The sequence below is a fragment of the Hirundo rustica genome, chromosome Z (genome assembly GCF_015227805.2).
Source record: "Hirundo rustica isolate bHirRus1 chromosome Z, bHirRus1.pri.v3, whole genome shotgun sequence".
Lineage (NCBI taxonomy): Eukaryota > Metazoa > Chordata > Aves > Passeriformes > Hirundinidae > Hirundo > Hirundo rustica.
In genome coordinates, this window is record NC_053488.1 from 20,209,970 (window position 1) to 20,228,364 (window position 18,395).

At 42.9% G+C, this 18,395-nt stretch overlaps 1 protein-coding gene across 5 annotated transcripts in view; it reads left to right on the plus strand.

The window, feature by feature from the left end:
- Positions 1 to 18,395, plus strand: part of PDZD2 (PDZ domain containing 2) — a 204,817-nt gene that overhangs the window by 131,669 nt on the left and 54,753 nt on the right. For all 5 annotated transcript variants that reach the window (XM_040089765.2, XM_040089767.2, XM_040089766.2 and 2 more), the window contains one exon: positions 5,975 to 6,377. In XM_040089765.2, the coding sequence (XP_039945699.1) occupies positions 5,975 to 6,377 (403 nt within the window). The remainder of the gene's footprint in view (positions 1 to 5,974; positions 6,378 to 18,395) is intronic.

The following is an 18,395-nucleotide window of genomic DNA, read 5'->3' on the forward strand; positions in this document are numbered from 1 at the left end:
GGCAGGCATGGAGTCCATGAAAATATAGCAGCAATACTCCCTCCACTCCCCTTCCACCACTCCTGAGAGTTCAGGATTTTACAGTGTGCAAATAAGTCTTACCCAAGGCCTCCTGCCAACCTTACCAAATACACCGGGAAATATAACTTCCAAAGCTGCTTTTTCTTCAAAATGTTGCTAAATCTAGTTGCATTCTTTGCTATAAATTTAATTGTGATAAACATGCCGTGTTTTTCACAATTAAAACCATTGGATTCAGAGTTTTGTTTTTCAGAAAGCTGCCAATTTGGCTGTCTTGAGAAAAGTGCAGAGTGCCATATAGAGCCATGGCCTCTGTGAGGCTTCGGGGTGTTGCTGCTTAATGTTGGCTGCAAGCTGAGGGCTGAGGGTTGCTCATCCTGAAAAGCGATATGGGGAGCACCTTCTGTGTTCCCTGCACTGTTTGAATGCTTTCCCTGCATGTGATTAGTAGCTGAGATCCATGACTGACTTCTCCTTTGCCATTTCTGCCTTTTTAAAACTTTACTAAGGGAAGCAGAGAACATTGTGTCCCTTTTGTGTGCACTGCCTGCAGAGCCTGGGGCAGGAAAGGGCTTGTTGGTGATGAGGTACTGGATCAAGCTTATTCCTGGTGTGCTTCAGCTCTGTGCCCAAGACTATGTTGAAGTAATAGCCAGCTTTGCCAACACCGTTGCTTTCTGCTAAGATAAATTATGGCTGGAGATTTCAGTCCTCCAAGGATGTGGATGAGATGGCTGGTCATTAGGTGTCTTTGTGTCTTGCAAGCTTGGATGCAGCAAAATTTGCCCTGGTCTTCATAGTTTGATTTTCCATTTTGCCTGCAGACATTAAAGCAGGCTTGACTCCTGGCTGAAGACGTGGTAATCTCTGGAAAATTCCCACTGGTGCTTGCCAAAATCAGTCCTTAGTGTGACAGATGTTCTTGCACAGTGACGGCAGTGAGGTGAGGGTTTCATCAGGATCCATCAGTCACTATCTGTTAGTCATTAATTTGCCATACCTGACAAGCAAGTTAGCTCATTTTCAGGTGTCATGGAGAAATGTTAAGTTTAGGGGCTGGAGGTTTCTGTGAAGATCTGCACCATCCTTCGTCTTTCCAGCCTGAAGAAGATTGAGTTTCAAGACATTTTACCATGCCAAACTCCTTCAGGGAAGAGCATAAAAATTAGTTGTCTGTCCTGCAAAGGACATTATACATCCCAGGAGGGCTAAGCAGGGGCTCTGAAAGTGTCAGTCTCTTCTGAGGTTTCTGCTGTGTCTGGGTGAGCTGCACAGTGGGCTGGCTGGTGAGATGTCAGTGATGTTCTGTGTGTATCATTTCCAAAGCAGTTTCTGATCTGTCAGGATGAAGGTTTCTGGAGAAATGCTAAATAGTGTTATTAGTGTAAAATAAACATACTTCAATATTTCTGACCCTAAAGTGGATCCAGATGCTTTCTTACAGCTGCTGGATCTGCTTTGATTTTTCCATGGCTCAGTGTGGCTGTCTGTATTTGTTCAAGTGAGATAGGATGTGACAGAGAGCTTGTCACAGCATGCTCTTGTCAAGTCAGTAAACCTTTATATTTAGAGATGCACATGCTTAAATATATATATGTAAATATATATATATAAAGGACAAAATTACTGTCCTAGTAGAAGACACTGTTTCCGAGTCTGACACTTCACGTGTATGCCAAAGAAGTTGGAATAAATTCAATGAGTTTATCAGTTTTTATGATCACAGAAGTTAGTTCAGCTGTGTAGGGGAGAAATGGGATTTCGCTGAATAACTCAAAATAGTCTCCCAAGGAAGTGAATGTATGTTTCTGCATTTATAGCTGTGATACAAAAAGGGTATTAAATGTCCCTTGATACCAGCTACAGGTTGCATTTTCCAGCCTGTGCTTGAGCTCTGCAAGAGGTAACTTTCCAGCTCTGTTTCAAGTGCAAGACAATTTTCCTTTGGTTTTAAGGATTATTAACATTTTAATGGTTTCTCTACTTACAGAGAAGAACAAGTCTTCCCCACTGCTTAAGGGTTGTATTTTATATGGGTTGGGGTTTTACCAGCACTGGTGCCAGGGTGAGATCAAAGCAGCAGGAGCAGCTGGGTGGTCTTTCCTTCTGAGCATGCCAGTAGGAAATGTTTCCAAGCCAGTATTTCAGTGATATTTTTTTTTTTTTTTTTTTTTTTTTTTTTTTTTTTTTTTTAGATCCTGTTTGTGGAGATGATGCTGCAGTGTCTGTGGGGACTCGTAGCTGTGCCAGGGAGATTTGACACTACCTTGCAAAAATTGGAAAATACAGAAAATGTGGATTTAGATAAATCAAAGCTGAATTAGGGATGTTTTTTGTCCACACACCTTCTCCATCCGAGCTGAGGTCTGTGTTCAAACTGAGTGACAATTAGGAGGCTGCAGCTGATTCCCCACATCTGTGCTGAGAGCTGCTGTGTATGCTCATCAGCTCTGATCCTACCCTGCCTGAGACACTATTGGTACATTGATTGCTAAAAATCTCTGCGAATTCTTTACAGGGACGAAATCTGGGGGAGTTAAAAAAAAAAAAAGGCTTTTCTGCATTGTGCACATGAAACCCCTTGAGAAAGGGGATTTGAGATCCTGTCTATCTTTTTGCAGTTTTCTGCTGTCCAGAGACTGTGTAATTACATTTTATTGAGTCTATCCCACTACTACCTTCTGCCAAGTTATACTCCTAGATTGAGAGAAAACAATTTAAAATCTGAAGGTTCTCACTCATTTAATATGACCTTACCTGTTCTTTGTACAATGTTGAGAGCTTACTGTGCTCCCCTAGTGTTTTTTTTTGCTTTTTACTCAAACAGGAAAGAAATGGCAAAGAAAAAGGAAGCCAGCTAAGTAGCTGCCATGCACTTAGCAGAAATCGCGGGTGGCTCAGACTCCTTGGTTATCATCCCTATCTTGGAAGGGCAATATGATAAAATGACCATGATTTCTTAATATATTATTTTCAACTTGTCTCTTATCTTGTGGTATGAGTTTAGTGTTCTGCCAGTGCTGGTTGTCCTGGTCTTTGGTTTGAAACAAACTCTTGAGATAATGATGCCACTTACTGCATCACTGTTCCCAGCAAGACTTAGCCTGTCTGGAAATACCTGACATGATCCACTGTATGCAGTGACTTGCTGCCATGCAAAGGTAATTGCTCACTGACCCAGAGAATACCTTTATTTTTCTTTGTGGAAACATACTCTGTTTTTTGAACTGCTGAGAAGTACTCAAGAAGACATAAGCCCAAGAGTTACTACAGGCTGCATGCCTGGAACATGCAGGCCATCTCAACATATGGAGTAAGTCAGTACAGCTCTGCTGACTTCAGTGCAGCTGCATCTATAAGCACTTGCTGTAATCCTGCTCCAGACTGGAGGGATGATTCTGTAGGAAGAGTGGATAGGAAAAAACCCTCCTTTTTTTTTTTGTACAGCTTTACACTTTCTGAACAGAATAAAGGGGCCATGAGTGGAGGTGAAATAGTAAATTATTTTTGCCTCTCTAGAATTACTTTATTTGGACATATGCTAAGTTCCCTCTTGTTCCCTGTACTTCCTAAATCAAGTAGTTGATATGCATGCACTTGGTTGCTGGCACTAAAAAAAATCCATCAGTAATTAGTTCAGAGATTGGTGTTTCAAAAAGCCCCATATAAATGCACCTGCACAGAAACAAGTCAGGCAGAGTTGACCCTGCGTTGAAGACAGGGTGGGCAGCACCCGTGTACTATGGGAAGAGGAGCTGCTTTCCTGGTTCCATGAAAGGAGAAGCAGTGCTATCAGGCTTATGTGTGATGGATCAGAGTGCAGTGATATTGCTGCAAGCAAAAGTAATGAATTTTAATCAACTTTACTGCCTGCCTTGAAATTTGAGTTGAAAGATAAATGTGAAAAACAGGCAGCCCATGTTGTTTCTGGAACAGAATTGTCCCTTTTCAGTTGATTAAAAGAATTCTTCTTTTAACTTGATAATAAAAAATACTTCCATGTTAGCTTAGGATTTTTTTTCTACACTAACCCTTCAGGCCCTGCCAGCTTCATGTGTCTTCCAGAGCCAAGTGTCACCTTGTGGCCACCCAGACAGTTGACCTTTGCTGTGGAGATTTCTCAGCTGGCGGGGCTTGTTGGCTGTCTGCTTTCAGCTGTTTGCAAAAAGATGGGTTTAGGGCTTTATTTAAATATTCTTTATGTCTGGGGTAGAGGAGGAAAAAAAGGGTTGCCTGCTGAAAACTGAAAGGACTGTCCAGGGAGTTGGAGTTCGATTTATATTCATTGGGAACTTTGGCACAGTAAGCATACTTGTCCTTCCTGTCTGTGGCTCCAGGGCTGCTTTTAAGGTTATTTAGTTGTGGTATTCATTTGAATATCAGTCTTTCTAATTAAATATAAGTGATTTGAATGCTGATGTTGTCTGTGGGGGATATTGGAGCTTTTGGAACAAGTAGAGTGAAAATACCAGCTCTTGTCCCTGAACAGAAACACACACCCATCATATTACTTCCAGCCACTGCCAGGCTGGTCTGGCTTACTTTGAGTAGTTGAGAGTGCTTTCCTCACTCCTTTGCTTCAGGGGTTATCATAGCTGTTTTTCCTGTTTTGCCATTAAGTCACCTCTGTGCAGGATTAAGTTTGAAGGATTTATTTTATGGCCAAACAATTTTTTAGAAAGGGAAATGGAGAATTAGCCTACAAGCAGCAGGGAGGGAAAAAACTTGGTGACAGACTCCTGAGTGGTTCCTCCTCTCTCAAGCACAAGTGCTGTGCTATTTTCTCTTATGATCTGTGGTTCAACTCCACACCTAGTTTCTCATCTCCTCTAAAAGCTGTAGGTTTTGCAACCGCTCCGTATTAGTGAAGAGTTCATTTTGTTGTAGCTGCAGCAGAAGCTTATTTGATGCTCTGGGAAACTCGTGCTGCCTTCTAGTGAGAAAGGCAGTATAGTTTTGGGGCCTAAATTAGCGTGAAAGGGCACATACAAACCTGCTATGTACAAATTCCAGCTTGTTTGTACTCTTAGTTGGTTACACCCTTGGCTCAGAACCCAAATATTTCAAGAATTTGGGTTGAGGTATATCCTCTCCTAAAAGAAGCATGAAGTTAGATTCTCCTTTTGCATCAGTGGGTGCAGAGTCTGTAAGGTCACAGAGACTTTGTTTGAAGCAGAAATGTTAATTCCCCCAAGGCATTTCCAGAGACTTTGGGAGGGGAGGTGATGCTTTGGTGTGGTCGGACAACCTGGGGGCTGCTCCTTGCACAACTGAGATGACTTGGCCTGTGTTTTGATTGGAATATGCTTGCTGTGAAGGAAACCCACCTGATTTCCATGTCCTTATAAAGCATGTGGGGATGCCTTGTACTGCCATGCTTTGCTGTACTGGGGCCATTGGTGCCGTGCCTGCTTATCCTAGTGGCTGATATTTGTTTTCCCAGTGGCCACATCTCAGTAGCATGTACATACGCTGAAGCAGAAGATTAGTTTCACTAAGGAGGCTCATTTCAGATGCAGATGCTCTATGGGCCTCTGCACAAATGAATCCTGCCTGATTTTCAATTTCTTTTAGAAAATCTTTATTTAATATGCTGCTGGAAACATTCTCTGCTCTGCTTTCCTTACTCTACCTTTACATGTTGCTGGGCTGCATATATGGAGGTCAGGGTGTGTGAACTGGTGGCATTTACCTGCTGTCATGTTATGCTGTGGTGGGATCAGCCTGGGTGGCTGGTAGGGCTGTCAATTATCCCTGATATTTTCTTCTGATACTGAGAAAAGAGAGTGTTTGCCAATGCCTTGAGTTATTGTAATGTATCTGTGCTCCAGGTAATCAGCGGGCTGAGACAGTGCATGAACATCATGGGGCACAGCGAGTTGGGATGCCAGGGTGGGATGCAGGCACTGCAGGGTGAGTGGTCGGTGATCCTCACACATCCCTTTCCTTGCAGTTACCTGGCCGAGCAGTGTTGGAATGGCGGCTTCGTCTACCTGATCATGTTGCGCCGCATCAAGCGCAAAGCCCCTCTGCCTCCCTCCAACGGCAACAACAGCAACAGCTGCGACCCCAAAGCCAAGCCCAGCCCCGAGCCTGGAGACAGAGCAGCTCAAAATGGGAAAAGGACCAGGAAGTTCGGGGTCATCACCAGGACACCGGGCAGCAAGGACAGCAAGGAGAAGCTGGGCTCGGAGCACGGGAATGGGCACTGCACCCCGATGGAGGTGGAGGTTGCTCAGCCAGAGACCTCTGAAGCAGAGAGCAATGGGGAAGAGCAGCACCAGGACACCGGGGCACTGTATCGGGGACGGCTGTCAGATGCTGGCATGCCAGACATTGGGGACCAGGCTGCCCAGGTATGTCTGCTATCCTTTTTCTAGAGAAGAAAGCAGGAGGTGTACAAGCAAATTAGGTTGATTTCTCAAGCAGTTCTCTGGTTTCAATGCTCTGACCTTGGGCTGAGCCTGTAGGTGACAATATAAGCTGTCTGGGCACCCAGCTATGGTATGGGGTCTAAAATGGGGGAGCAGGAAGATTGGAGAGCTAAATAATAACTGTTGGAAAGCTCTGTCACACTACACCTCTGATGGAGAGTCGGTCCTTCTGTCTCTTGACCTGCCAGGGTTGGCCTCAGGATTTTTTGTTGAGACAGCTGATGACCCTGCAACACTGGAGCAAGAGGTGTCAGTAGAAGATGATAATTTCGTCCTTTAGGGTTTCATGTCTAGCTCTGCCTGGACTTGATGTGACCTTACAGTTTATGTTAACATTGGGATTGAAGCTTCCCTTTTTGATGCGCCAGACCACGTTGCATGTATTTGTGTTACGAAACTTGATTGGCCAGTGTCTGGGAACCACATGGAAGTAATTGTGGATTTTGCTCAGAGTTGATGAGATGGACAATTTGTTAATTTTGGGATGACAGTGGAATCAGGGCTTTCATTGCTTCTCTCATCCTAATGGAGAACTTGGGGTTTGTTGCCTGTCTAGAATTGCAGCATTGCTGGATGGAGGAAAATAACCCAAGCCTTGATCAGGTTTCAGTATGCATCTATCACCAGAAGCACTGTCTGCCAATCTTTCCAGAGGCACTGATAGTATAAACAGATGAAGGCTACTTTGTTAGGCTTGGGGCTGGCTGCAGCAGCTGGTTTTGGTTTTAAGACTTCAAAGCTGGTAACAAAGTACTGTGAATGGACATCCCATCACTAAATTCTATTGATAAAAGCAGAGGATTAAACATGCCCTCTGAATTAGTGCTTCTCAGCACTACTCCAGGGTAGTGGTGATTGTGGTTGTAAAGTTACAGTAATTTAATTTAAAGTACATTGTAGGAGCTAAAAGCAATTAAAAAATCCCTCTGGTTTTTAAAGAAGTGTAATGGCAAAAACTTGCTCTTTGCATCAGTGAAGCACGTTGGATTTTATGGTGCAACAGAAAGAGTAGGATGTTTGTGTGTGTGTTCTTGCAAACCTCATAACTGTAGTCATTCTGAAAGAAAACATGAAAAGCTTAAAAATAAACAAATAAATCCTTTGGTATTTTGAAAGTTCTGGTCCATATAAAGGATTCTTGAATCTGTTCTGAAGATGTGTAATTAAACACATGTTATAAATGAAGTTGATCAGATTTTTTTTTTTTGAAGTGGAAAGCCAAAAATATATGTATGTAGAAAAGAGAGAAATTCTTGGTCCTGCGCCATCTCATGCTAGTGCTACCTTGATGTTTTGAATCATTTTGGTCTGAGGAGTAAATTGTTAAATTCAGAACATATATAACAACATGTATATCAATGTGAGCAATAAATATATTTTTAATGCAAAGCACATACAGGATGGCTTTGTAAAATGCAAAAGCAGAGCTGAGACATTGGAAAAATTCAAGAGCTGTAATCTGTTCAGTTGTGGTGTAGTGTTATTTAGTAAAATTGCTTCTCTAGTTTTTGGGTTGTTTTTGTTTTTGCTTTTTTTATTTCCCCCCCCCCCCTCTAATATTATGTTTAGAAATATGACCTCTGTCTGTGTCAGTGCTAATTACATTTTCCTGACATTTGAATGAGAAGAAATATGAATAACTGGAGCCTGAATAGCACGCCTAGCTCATCCTTTGCTTTTTAAAGACCAGGGGGCCTTATAGAGGCTCATCACTTACAGCATCTGAGGGGTAGCTGCTATCAGAGTAATGACTGGCTTAATTCAGTTTCTTGCTAAGTATTGAATAGGGACTGTGAATAATTTTTTCAAAATTATTTATTTTCTGTTTAAAAAAAGAAAAAAGGCGGGGAATAAATACACTTGGGTGCCTCAGATCTCACTTCCAGCTCGATTTTCAAAGCGTGACCTGGCACTCAGGCATGTGAGATCCAGTCGTGTCAGAAGCCTTTTGAAAATGGCATCCAGGATGTCCTGTCAGAAGTTGCAGCCTCCTTCCAGGCTTCAAAGCACAAGTCAAACCTCCCGTAGCCGCAGGATGAGTTATCCCTTCTGAGCAGGGACAGGGTGCATTGGGCAGGGCACCCTCTCCGTGGGGAAAGCAGCTCCATCCCCCCGCCTGCCCCATGCTTGCCATCTCCTCCTCATGTTGACTAATTGAATATCCAGGGCTGTCAGCCCTGTGCCCTTGGGGATCACTATATCTGCTTTCAGGGGGAGAACCAGCCTGTGGCAGACTAGAGGTTGGCTGCAAGTGGGAGGAAAGGCTTTGAGAAGCCACTCAGGAGCCAGCATGGATGTGGGAGGACCCCACTGGTCCTCTCCACTTGCTCTTTTCCCATCCCAGGAGAAGGATTGGAGCTTTACTGAAACTGAAATGTTGAATCCAGGATTTTTTTTTTTTTTTCCTCTCTGTAGGAAGTTAGCTTGAAGTTGTTTGTAACCAAAACAGGGGAAAAGAGATTGGGTTGATCTGCATGTTTTTGCTGCTGTGCTGATCCCAGTGGCCATCTCAAGGCCAGTGCCTAGAGGATGTTGTGCTGGGAGTGCTTTTGAGGCATCTACGTGCCATTTTCAGTGCCTTTTGCTTTCAGGGTGCTTCTCCCACAAGCATGGGGTTGTTCTGCCATTTTCTCTCCCATTTTCTCTGTGCCTGCTGCTCGTAACAGCATTGCTGAAACAACAGGCGAGATGAATACTGTTTGTCAAGTGAACCTGCCAGGAGATTCCTGTGTTACTGGTTTGTGTGTGTGTGCCAGTCCCCTTCTTCAGGCTTGCTTTCATCTCTCAGATCTCGATCTGTCTCTCCTTGCATTTGGCATTGCTATCGCTGTGTATAAACAAATCTGCTAGGCTGTCTGCTGGTATGTAACCCTCAGTAAATATTGTACCTGTCAATTAGCAGGCAGCATTTAATGTTTACAGGTGGTTAAGTTAAGCTGCAATATTTTTAGGGTGAACCTAAATGACTTTTAAAAATGTGGGGATTCAAAGCAGCAAAGCTGTGTATCTGCCTGACATTAAGATCTCTAAGATCTGGAAAGCAGACCTGACCTTGGAGAGAACCCAGGCTGGCAGCAGTGAGAGTCAAGGGCAATGATTTAAGATTAGGCAGTCTCCGAGCTGGAGTAATGACCCATCACATCCTGTGAAGATTGGGGAGCTTAAACACAGATATCAAAGTTTACTTCTTTTATTCAGTGGCCTGAGACAGGTAGTTTTGCAGGGTAATTATATAGGCACAGATGGAAGAAGAATATGGGAAGGGGCTGCTGGAGTGAACTAAAAATTATATAGAAAAGGAAGCTGTGAGCCTTCCTCACAATATTCCACTCCTGTGGTTTCACTGTGTTGACTAGTAAGACAGTTTTGTTCTCAGTTTCTCTGTCCTAGTCTTTTTGGAAGATCTGTGGACTGCTTCTGCAGTGGTTCAGCCCCTAAGGAGTGCCCACAGATGGCCAGATACAGCTGGCATGGGCAGGGATCAGAAGTAGGACTGAGGTTTGCAAAGACCAGATGAGGGGTGCGAGGGGCTAGAGTCTGCTTGTCAAAGGGAACTTAAACTGATCCCGGTTTGGCTGGCATGATTAGAAGTTTGGCTTTCAGGTTTGGCTTTCACTGATGAAACCAGAGGAACCAGAGGACAAAGATGACTTGTACCACCTCAGCTAGCTACCTTGGCTTCCTTTGGCTCCAGCAGGATGCTCTAAAAGCCCTTAAAAACCCAGCTGTAAAAAGCAAAACCAAAACACCCCCAGAATGCCCTTGAATTCTCTTACTTCTTTATAAGTATCCAAATTATTAAGGTCTTGAAATCCAGATCCAAACTTATTAGTGACTGGTGGAAACTGTGTAAAGAACATTGGGCAGAGTGAAAATGTGCTAATAATTAAGGGGGGCAGGTGAGAGGGGCTGGGCCTGTGCATTTCAGTGTTTCTCCAGTGGCAAAGATACATGGTATGAGAGGAGTTCAGGGTGTCCTGGGTGGTGGTGGTGGCACTGTTGGGTGGGGTTGTGGTGGGATGCCTTCCCAGGATGAAAACAGCAACAGCATCTGGTGGTTCTGAAAACTGTGTAATGCTCTTCTGAAGTCAGTGTACCATCTACTAACAAAAGGAAAGAGGAAGGCAAGGGGATGTTAATGCCTTGCCTCCTAGAGGTTTTTTGGTCAGGTCTGGGTTATAGCAGGGCTTCAGGATCTTGGTCTCAGCCCCCAGAGCAGCGTGCCAGCCTATCCATCTTTGCTCTTACAGCCCAGCTGAGCCCAACCCTCTCCAGATGTGTGAGCCTGTGCACAGGTGCACACAGATGTCTGTATGTAGAGAACCAGGCAGGACTTGCTTTTATACTGCATGTTACATTTTATCAGCAGCTCTCTTCATTTTTGGGTCTTACTATTACTTTTCTTAGTGACGTGGCTCATCTTGGGTGGGGATGAATGCTTTTGAATTGCATTTTACTTTGCAGTTAGGGAAGGCTGACAGCCTTCCTACAGCAGTACTTGCCAATTACTGTTGGTAAATAACCAGCATTACCTTGACGCTTGGTTAGTGGAAATTGTTCTTTGTCTTGCCAAGCAGAAGAGGAAGGCTAATAGCACATTACAGGATTCAAAACATGAGGCTTGAGATAATGTAATGGCTTTAAGTATTTTAATATTTTGTTACATTTGATGGGGAAAAAAAAATTCTCACCCTTTTGCTGTACCAAAATGCAAAACTTGCTGTGAGCAAGGTAGTCCAGTGAAGCTACTGAAGCTAAGGTGCTTTACATAATTTTTTTTTTGGCAACCTAAGCAGTAATTACTGTTTCATCAAGGCTTTTATGGGATTCTTATGATGCACGGTTTAGACATAAATAATGCTGTTTTTAGGTGTTAATGTAGATACTTCTAGTCATGTAAAGGCCTTCCTCAGAATCACATTCAGTTCTTAATGTCTTTTTATCTGTTGTGTTTTCTTTTTCTTCCAGCTTTCATTAACATGGATCCTGGGGCTATCTACTGTCTTGAAGTTTTAAAGTGCACTGTGATAAGCATGTCTTCCCTCTTTGTTGCCTGTTTTGAGTTGTAAACTCTCTTAGGGACAAGGGCTGTCTTTTAATTGTAGCTGTACAGCACTGACAAAACTTGGCCTTGTTTTTGCATGGGGTATTGGGAGGTGCTTAGATGTAAGTAGCAGTGAAATTACAGTTAATATTTTTTGCTGCCAGTTATGTTCCACCTTGCCATGAAACAACAATCAGCATAATTTTCTGGGGTTAAGTTGCTTGCTGCCAATTTTTTTCAACTGACTTAAGATTCTGCCTGCCTTTGCTGTGATTTAAGTGATAGCTGCAGCTGTGGTGCTGTAGACTTTGAGTAGCAACCTGTCCTTTTATCTTGTTTTTGTACTGTATTTTCGAAGGGTTCTTGGATGTAGAGATAGTCTGGTAATGGACAAGTTACATGTGTTCATTTTAGAAACTACCTTGAAAGGAGGTTTTCACTCTTGGAAATGAGCTATACCCAAAGGCAGCGCAGGAATGTTCAAGGTTCTGTTGCAGGAGGTCTCAGCCGTAGTCAGCCATCATAAACCATAGGTGAAAGCATGCCTGTGAAGGCATTTCCAGCCTACACAGAAAGTGAGTGTTTGGGCCTTTTTCCTTATTGTTTTGTGTGCCATATTAAAGACACAGCAAAAACAACTGACATGCCAAGTGACTATTTTTAGCTGAAATTCAAGTTCACACCATTTTATGTTTTAATCATTGAGTGCAAATAGTTGAATCCAAGTGGACATGCGTAAAAATAAAGTACGTTCTCTGCTTAGGTGCTGTAATGTTTCAGGCATTTATTGGAATTATAAAGCTGTATCACTTTATTTTTGAGGCAGAGTGCTGAAAGCACTGAGCAAACCCAAAAGATTCCTGCTGTGGACAGATGTAATACCAGTTCCCATGAGACACCCCTCTTCAGCTGACATCAGTGTGCGGTGACCTACTCCAGACTGGGTTTTAATCTGCTGCAGGTTGCACGGGTGTTTTCTGGGAAACTTCAGACTAACCAACCAGCCGTTCCCCAAAGCCCACCAAGAGCATGAGACTGGGTGAGGCACTCAGTGGAGTGCAAACACATGTAGCCCTTAAAAGCCTGAGCTCCTCAGGGGCAATTGCCAGACAGAAACCCCCCAGGCTCAGAGACAGAGGAGAAAATCCTTTGCCTGATCTCACAATAATGATTCAGCTGATGGCAAGAGTGGAACAGTTCAGAAAGGTGCAATCCAGATGTGATGGTTCAGGATGACAAATGATTTCAGCAGATTTTTGTAAGGGGTGATGGTATAGTATAGTTCAGGTGCTCGCACTGGCTGATAAAATGTTTAAAGCCCTTGCCAAGGAAATGATGTCAACAAGCAGTCTGTCTCAGGAGATGGACCCTGGGTGACAGTCTTGCTTAAAGTCATGGAATTTTCATCCACTCTGCTGTGCTGCCTGCTTTGTGTATTTTAATTATGTGTTTGTGTTTGGGAGAGGTATATTTTTGCTTTTTACTGTTCCCCAAGCTTCATCCCCTAGGACACTTCTCTTTTCATGGGGAAGTACTCACACATTAGTGAGAAGATGCCAAATGTCTGGCAGCTGTTTGTCCAAACAAGGTGACTTGTGAGATCAGGAACCGACACTTGAATGCAATCACAGTTGTGTCTGTGCTCTGGGCTCCTACTTTGTGGACATGGAGAATTTATATCATCAATACTGTGTGATTCCTGCTGGGTTTGGGGATTTCTTCCCTCTTTTAAGTAGTGTAGGAGACACCAGAGGCAGAAGCCAAAGTCTTCAGTGGTTCAGCATTAAGAAACTTCCATAGGCAGTAAGATGGACAAAGATCCTGTCTGAGAATAATTCATTGATAAAGAAATTTAAGATTATTTTCCTCCCTCATTTTTGATTTAACTTGGAGTTGTTTAGCTTGCTTGTGCAACAACGAAAACAAAACCCAGGGTAGTAGATGAAAGCAGGAGTCCTGCTTTCAGATCAGCTTTAAAAATAACCTGGCTAAGATTAGATTAAAAATACACTCATTATCCACTAATGAGAAAATTGCTTTGTTATGAATCTGCAAAAAATCAGATTCTGGCATGGTTTTCTGGTACCAAGTCATTCACATTAATATCTGTGATGTGAAGAGTGATGGCTTTTGACTGTATCTTAAGACTGATGCGTTCATGCTGCTCACCTCGTGTGTGATGGTGCAAGTAAATTTGCCAGCTACCAATCTGTCTGTCCCAACTGCCTGCTGGGGAATGGGGGATAGTAGGAAGAGGCACGACATGATCCAAGGTGGGGCAGGGAGCTGGGAGTAGTGCTTTTAATTTATCCCACATCAGTGAAGGATGCTGGGCAGTGGTATGTGCTGGTATGGCCGTCCCAGTGTTCTCCCTGTTCATGTTGCACTACAGGTCTGAATGTCATATGTTTCTGCTTGGGGTATTTTGTGCTGGTTTTCAGCTCTGTGTGATCAGCATGCTAGTTGCCAGCTGCTGTGAAGCTTATTGAAGTAAATTCTTATAATGCATGGAATTTGGAACTTTCTCTTAAGTGTCACGTTTCCAGAGCAGCTTCGTGGCTGGTGAGGAAGATCTCATTGCTTGCTTCTGCTGCTCCTAATGGGAAACCCTGTGAAGTTTGCAAGTGGGAGCTGGTTTCTGCAGTAAAAATCCACATTGAATTGTGCAGGGAGGGAGACATCCCGTGGGGTGCGTTCAGGTCCGTGTCAGTCAGCTAGTCAGTGTGTGCACACAGACTTTTCATGGTAATTGATATTCTTATCAGAGCTTATCTCTGTTTTTGTTTTAAAATTGTTACATATTTACATCAGCTTCATCTGAATTGCTGCTGTGACAGAAAGTGCTTTTTCGTAGACAACTATTTTACATTTTCCATTTTACTGTCTTGCTTTTTAACTACTTACGGTGTTTCTGTTTTCCATTTGTTTACACCTTGCTCCTGCCAAGCTTGTCTTTTATTAAAGATTTCAAAGCTATTTTTTCTTTTTTATATACAGATTTGCAGCTTCTTGAACACAGCACAGTCAAAAGAAGTCAAACCCCTTTAAAATCCCCTGCAATTAGCTAGTGAAGGGGAAGTGGGGGGAAGAATGGCTCCAATGTCTTTTGCTCATTTATTTATTTATTTTCCTCAACACTCGGAGCAAAAAAATCGTTCCTTTTTGTTTTATTAATGATGTGCCTATGAAATGGAGCATTTGATGGTGTGCACTCTGAGCAGGCGGAAGGCGAGCTTCCCCACGTTGTGCTGGCAGCATGCTCCCATTCTGATCTGCAGCACTCTTAGTTTATTCCAGATGTGGGCTTGCTCTCAGCAGAGGCTGCCTGATGTACAATGGCTTCACGGTGGAGAAAATATGGCCTGTGGGGACCACTGGAAGCTGCCAGTTGTATTCTCTATCCTCACTTGTGGTCTGTTACATAAGATGACCCCCTGTGGACCCCCCACTTTGCCATTTATTCCAAGTACAATATTCACACTGTCTTTTAAAACATTTTAATTATTTGCAACCTAGGCACTTTGAAGTTGATCAGATTCAAGGGGAAAAATCTGGTCCAAAGGGCTGCCTGCTTGAAAGAGCCAAGTTGGGAGGAAAGTTGAGTCACTAAGAGTGATGTAACTGTGGGGAACAGAGATTAGCCATTAGTCCAGCTGCAGGCTGCCTTGACCATTTGCGTTTCTGCTTGCTGTGTGAGGGAAGTAAAAAAATGTAAGTCTGGAAGGGATTTCAAGAGATGACCCAATTTCATCTCCTCCTCCGAGACTGACTGACAAATGTTGGTTCATCATGTCCATGAAATCCTTTGCTGGAAGAAATCCATGTAGGCAGAGCTGCTGCTGCCTGGGATTACAAGCAAAGTCCGTGGGGTGGATCTGGGCAGAGTTAAGGTTTATTCAAGTCCCTAACAATGAATTTTTTGCTTCTTACTGCTTTGAAACTCTAAAAACAAGCATGTCTTTCTGAGTGTCCATCTTGACCAAATCTCAGGTGAATAGCATGATATTTTTTGGATTGTCATATACGAGTATTCATCTCATGTTATATCATCAGCCTGTTCTCAAGTGCTGCACACGGTGCTTGTGACCTGCCTTTGGCTAAGGGATATAGTTCAGTCTCCTAAGAAGTAAGCAAGGCTGGATATCACCTGGTCCCTGGCTGCAGTAGGAGCTGGTAGTGCCTTGCTCTCTGTCCTTGATGAAAATTTCTGAGTTTGAGACTGAGCTGGCATCAGCACATCTGTGTTTTGTACTTGAAGTGCTTTTGTGCCAAGAGCTGTGAGCCTGCATGTACAGATTTCTTGTGTCACTGGTGAACAAAGCTGGGGGGAGATTATTCTGAGTTATTTATAGGTGAAGCTGTGAGAATTATTCTGAGAGGATGGGAAAATTCAGATGTTAATAAAAATGTGGAACTGACAGCAGCTGAGCAGCAGCTGGAATAGTGCAGCCGACCAAAGAAAAGCGGTCAGCATTTAAACTCGTCCTCTGGACAGGGATTAAGCAGGCTCCAAGGGCAGTGACGTCATACCTGCAAAATGCCAAATCTCACTACACTTGGATTTACCTTTGGGTATTGCAAGTCTCTGGAGTGGAGTGAACGCACCAGCTTCCATTTAAAGATTAAGTGAGTGAGTAGTTTGCATGAAGGAAAGCTTGAAAATAGGATATTTCAAAAACTTTCAAAAATAAACACATTCATTTCTACTTTTTTTTTTTTTCCTTGTTTTTTAAAGAATCTGGGCTTCGTGTAATTGAATCTGGGAGTCCCCAATAACTCAATAAAACCAGCTTTAAGTAAAATTTAAATTCATTTACAAATCCTTGGAACTGGCACAGAGCTTTACTATTAAGGCTTTCCTGTGATGGACTCACATAAGATGCACATTCAAAGCAGCACCATTTGTAGCTAGCTGTGAAGTATCCCGTGCTGTTCTGTACAAAAGACACAGCAGCTTCATGGGGAGGGAAAGGGGGTTCTCCTGGACAAACGCTTTCTCCAGAGGCCTCAAGGAAAGGCTGGCAGTCTGCTCCTCAAAACAGCTTTCAAAATCTGGGAGTAACATCCTTCAGAGGTACGTGTGTGTTGATGGGGGGCTTTCAGCACATGGATAAGTGAAGAGCTATGAATGTTTTATGAAGAAAAGGGAAAGAACAGTGAGGGATTCTGATTTCCAGCTGACAACGCTGAGTTGTTTATTCCCAGTGAAATGCCTGCAGCTGACCAGGGACTGAAGGGACAGCCTTTTCTTACGTGGGAGTTAGAGACCATGGCATTTGAAAATGAGTGAAAGAAACACATGTTTGGGCATGTGCCAGATGTGTTTGTTGTCTTTATTGTGGATGTGTTTTTCTGCCCATGTTTGGACTGAGTAGTGCTTTACTTCGCAAGTGCTTTTGATTGCTTTGCAAGGGCTTTTGATTTTAGTGGGCATTCAAAGGGAATGAGATTGGTGCTTGCATAAAGAGCAATGGTTTTGCCATTTGCTTTTATTAAGTGCTCTGTATATGAATATTTGAGAGTTGGTCAATTAGGAATAAATTTGGGAATTTTTGTAATAAATGTGTGATAGTGAAGGGTACTAAGGAGTGCAAGCCAGGCACATCATGGGCCTTGGTGTAACTTAAGTTCCAAAAGGCTTTTGCAAGTCATTAAAGGCAATTTTATGACTGCATTGTTAAACTTCATTGGAAAGTCTGGTTCCAAACTGGGTTTAACAACGGGATGTTCTAAGTGGCATCTTATGAGGAGAACGGATGGTCATCCTTTCAGCCTGGGCTTGTTTGGGGGAGGCAGAGAGATTGTATTTCTCTGTTGTACTGTCTTCATTATATGCAAGGTACTTCATAGCAATAAAACTTCTCTGGAGTATTTTCATGCTGTAGTTCTGTTCTGGTTTTTAGCTAAATAAATGTAGTTGACTCTTGCCCCTGCATTTAACATGGTTTCTTGTGTGTCACTCTAATTTATTTTAAAGCATCCTCTGTCCTGACGTGTCCTGTTATTCAGCAGGAGACTGGGCTTTTATGAGGGCATTGAAGATCCCGGTTAAACCTGCTGGGATATTGTGCAGCAAGGCCGTCAAGTTAACAAATTACCCACAGATGTATGTTTTCAGGCTCAGACTTTTGAGTCACCTCTTAGGGAACCTGCTTTGGTTTTTTCTGTTTCTCCTACCTGTGGTCTAAGGGTTGGGATTCATGAATATCATAGTTGTTGTTATTATTAATATTCATGTTAACATTAGTAAAGTTAGTATTGATAATTATTAATTATTCTTGTTATTTTTCACTTTATTCTTAAGATATAATTGTTGTAGATACTGACCTCTTTGTTCCTTTATCTGAAAAAGTCATATTTTAAAAGTTTTGGGGATCAAGTGGGGAAAAACCCCCACATTTTCTTCACTTAATACTTTGATAAACAACAGTGGCCTAAAATCTGGAGGTTGCTGCCGCAGCCCTTGGGTTTGCTGATATATTTAGCAGTTCTCCTTCTCAGAAACAAGCAGCAATTTGTGCGTGCTCTTCACAGTTTGCTATGAAATTTTAATCATCTTTGCTACTTGGGCGTTTGGGTACTTCAAGAATGTTACTTGTGTGCATAACACACCCAGTCAGAAATAGCTGACCTGGTGCCTGGTGACTACAACACACAGCTTAAAAATTGTTTCCAAATTGTGCATTTTGCTGCCGTGCAAGCTTGAAAACTTCCAAGGGTTTTTCATAATTCTGTAGTGTTGGTTCTTCTCCTCTCTTACAGTGTCCTGGCAACTGCCTTACTTGTCTTGATTGCTTGTTTTTCTGTTTCCTCCTTTGCTCTGGTGATACTGTCACACTTGTGTTTCCTTGTGCCCAGTCCTGCCAGGAGGACTCACGGGAGCATTCTGTTTTGCA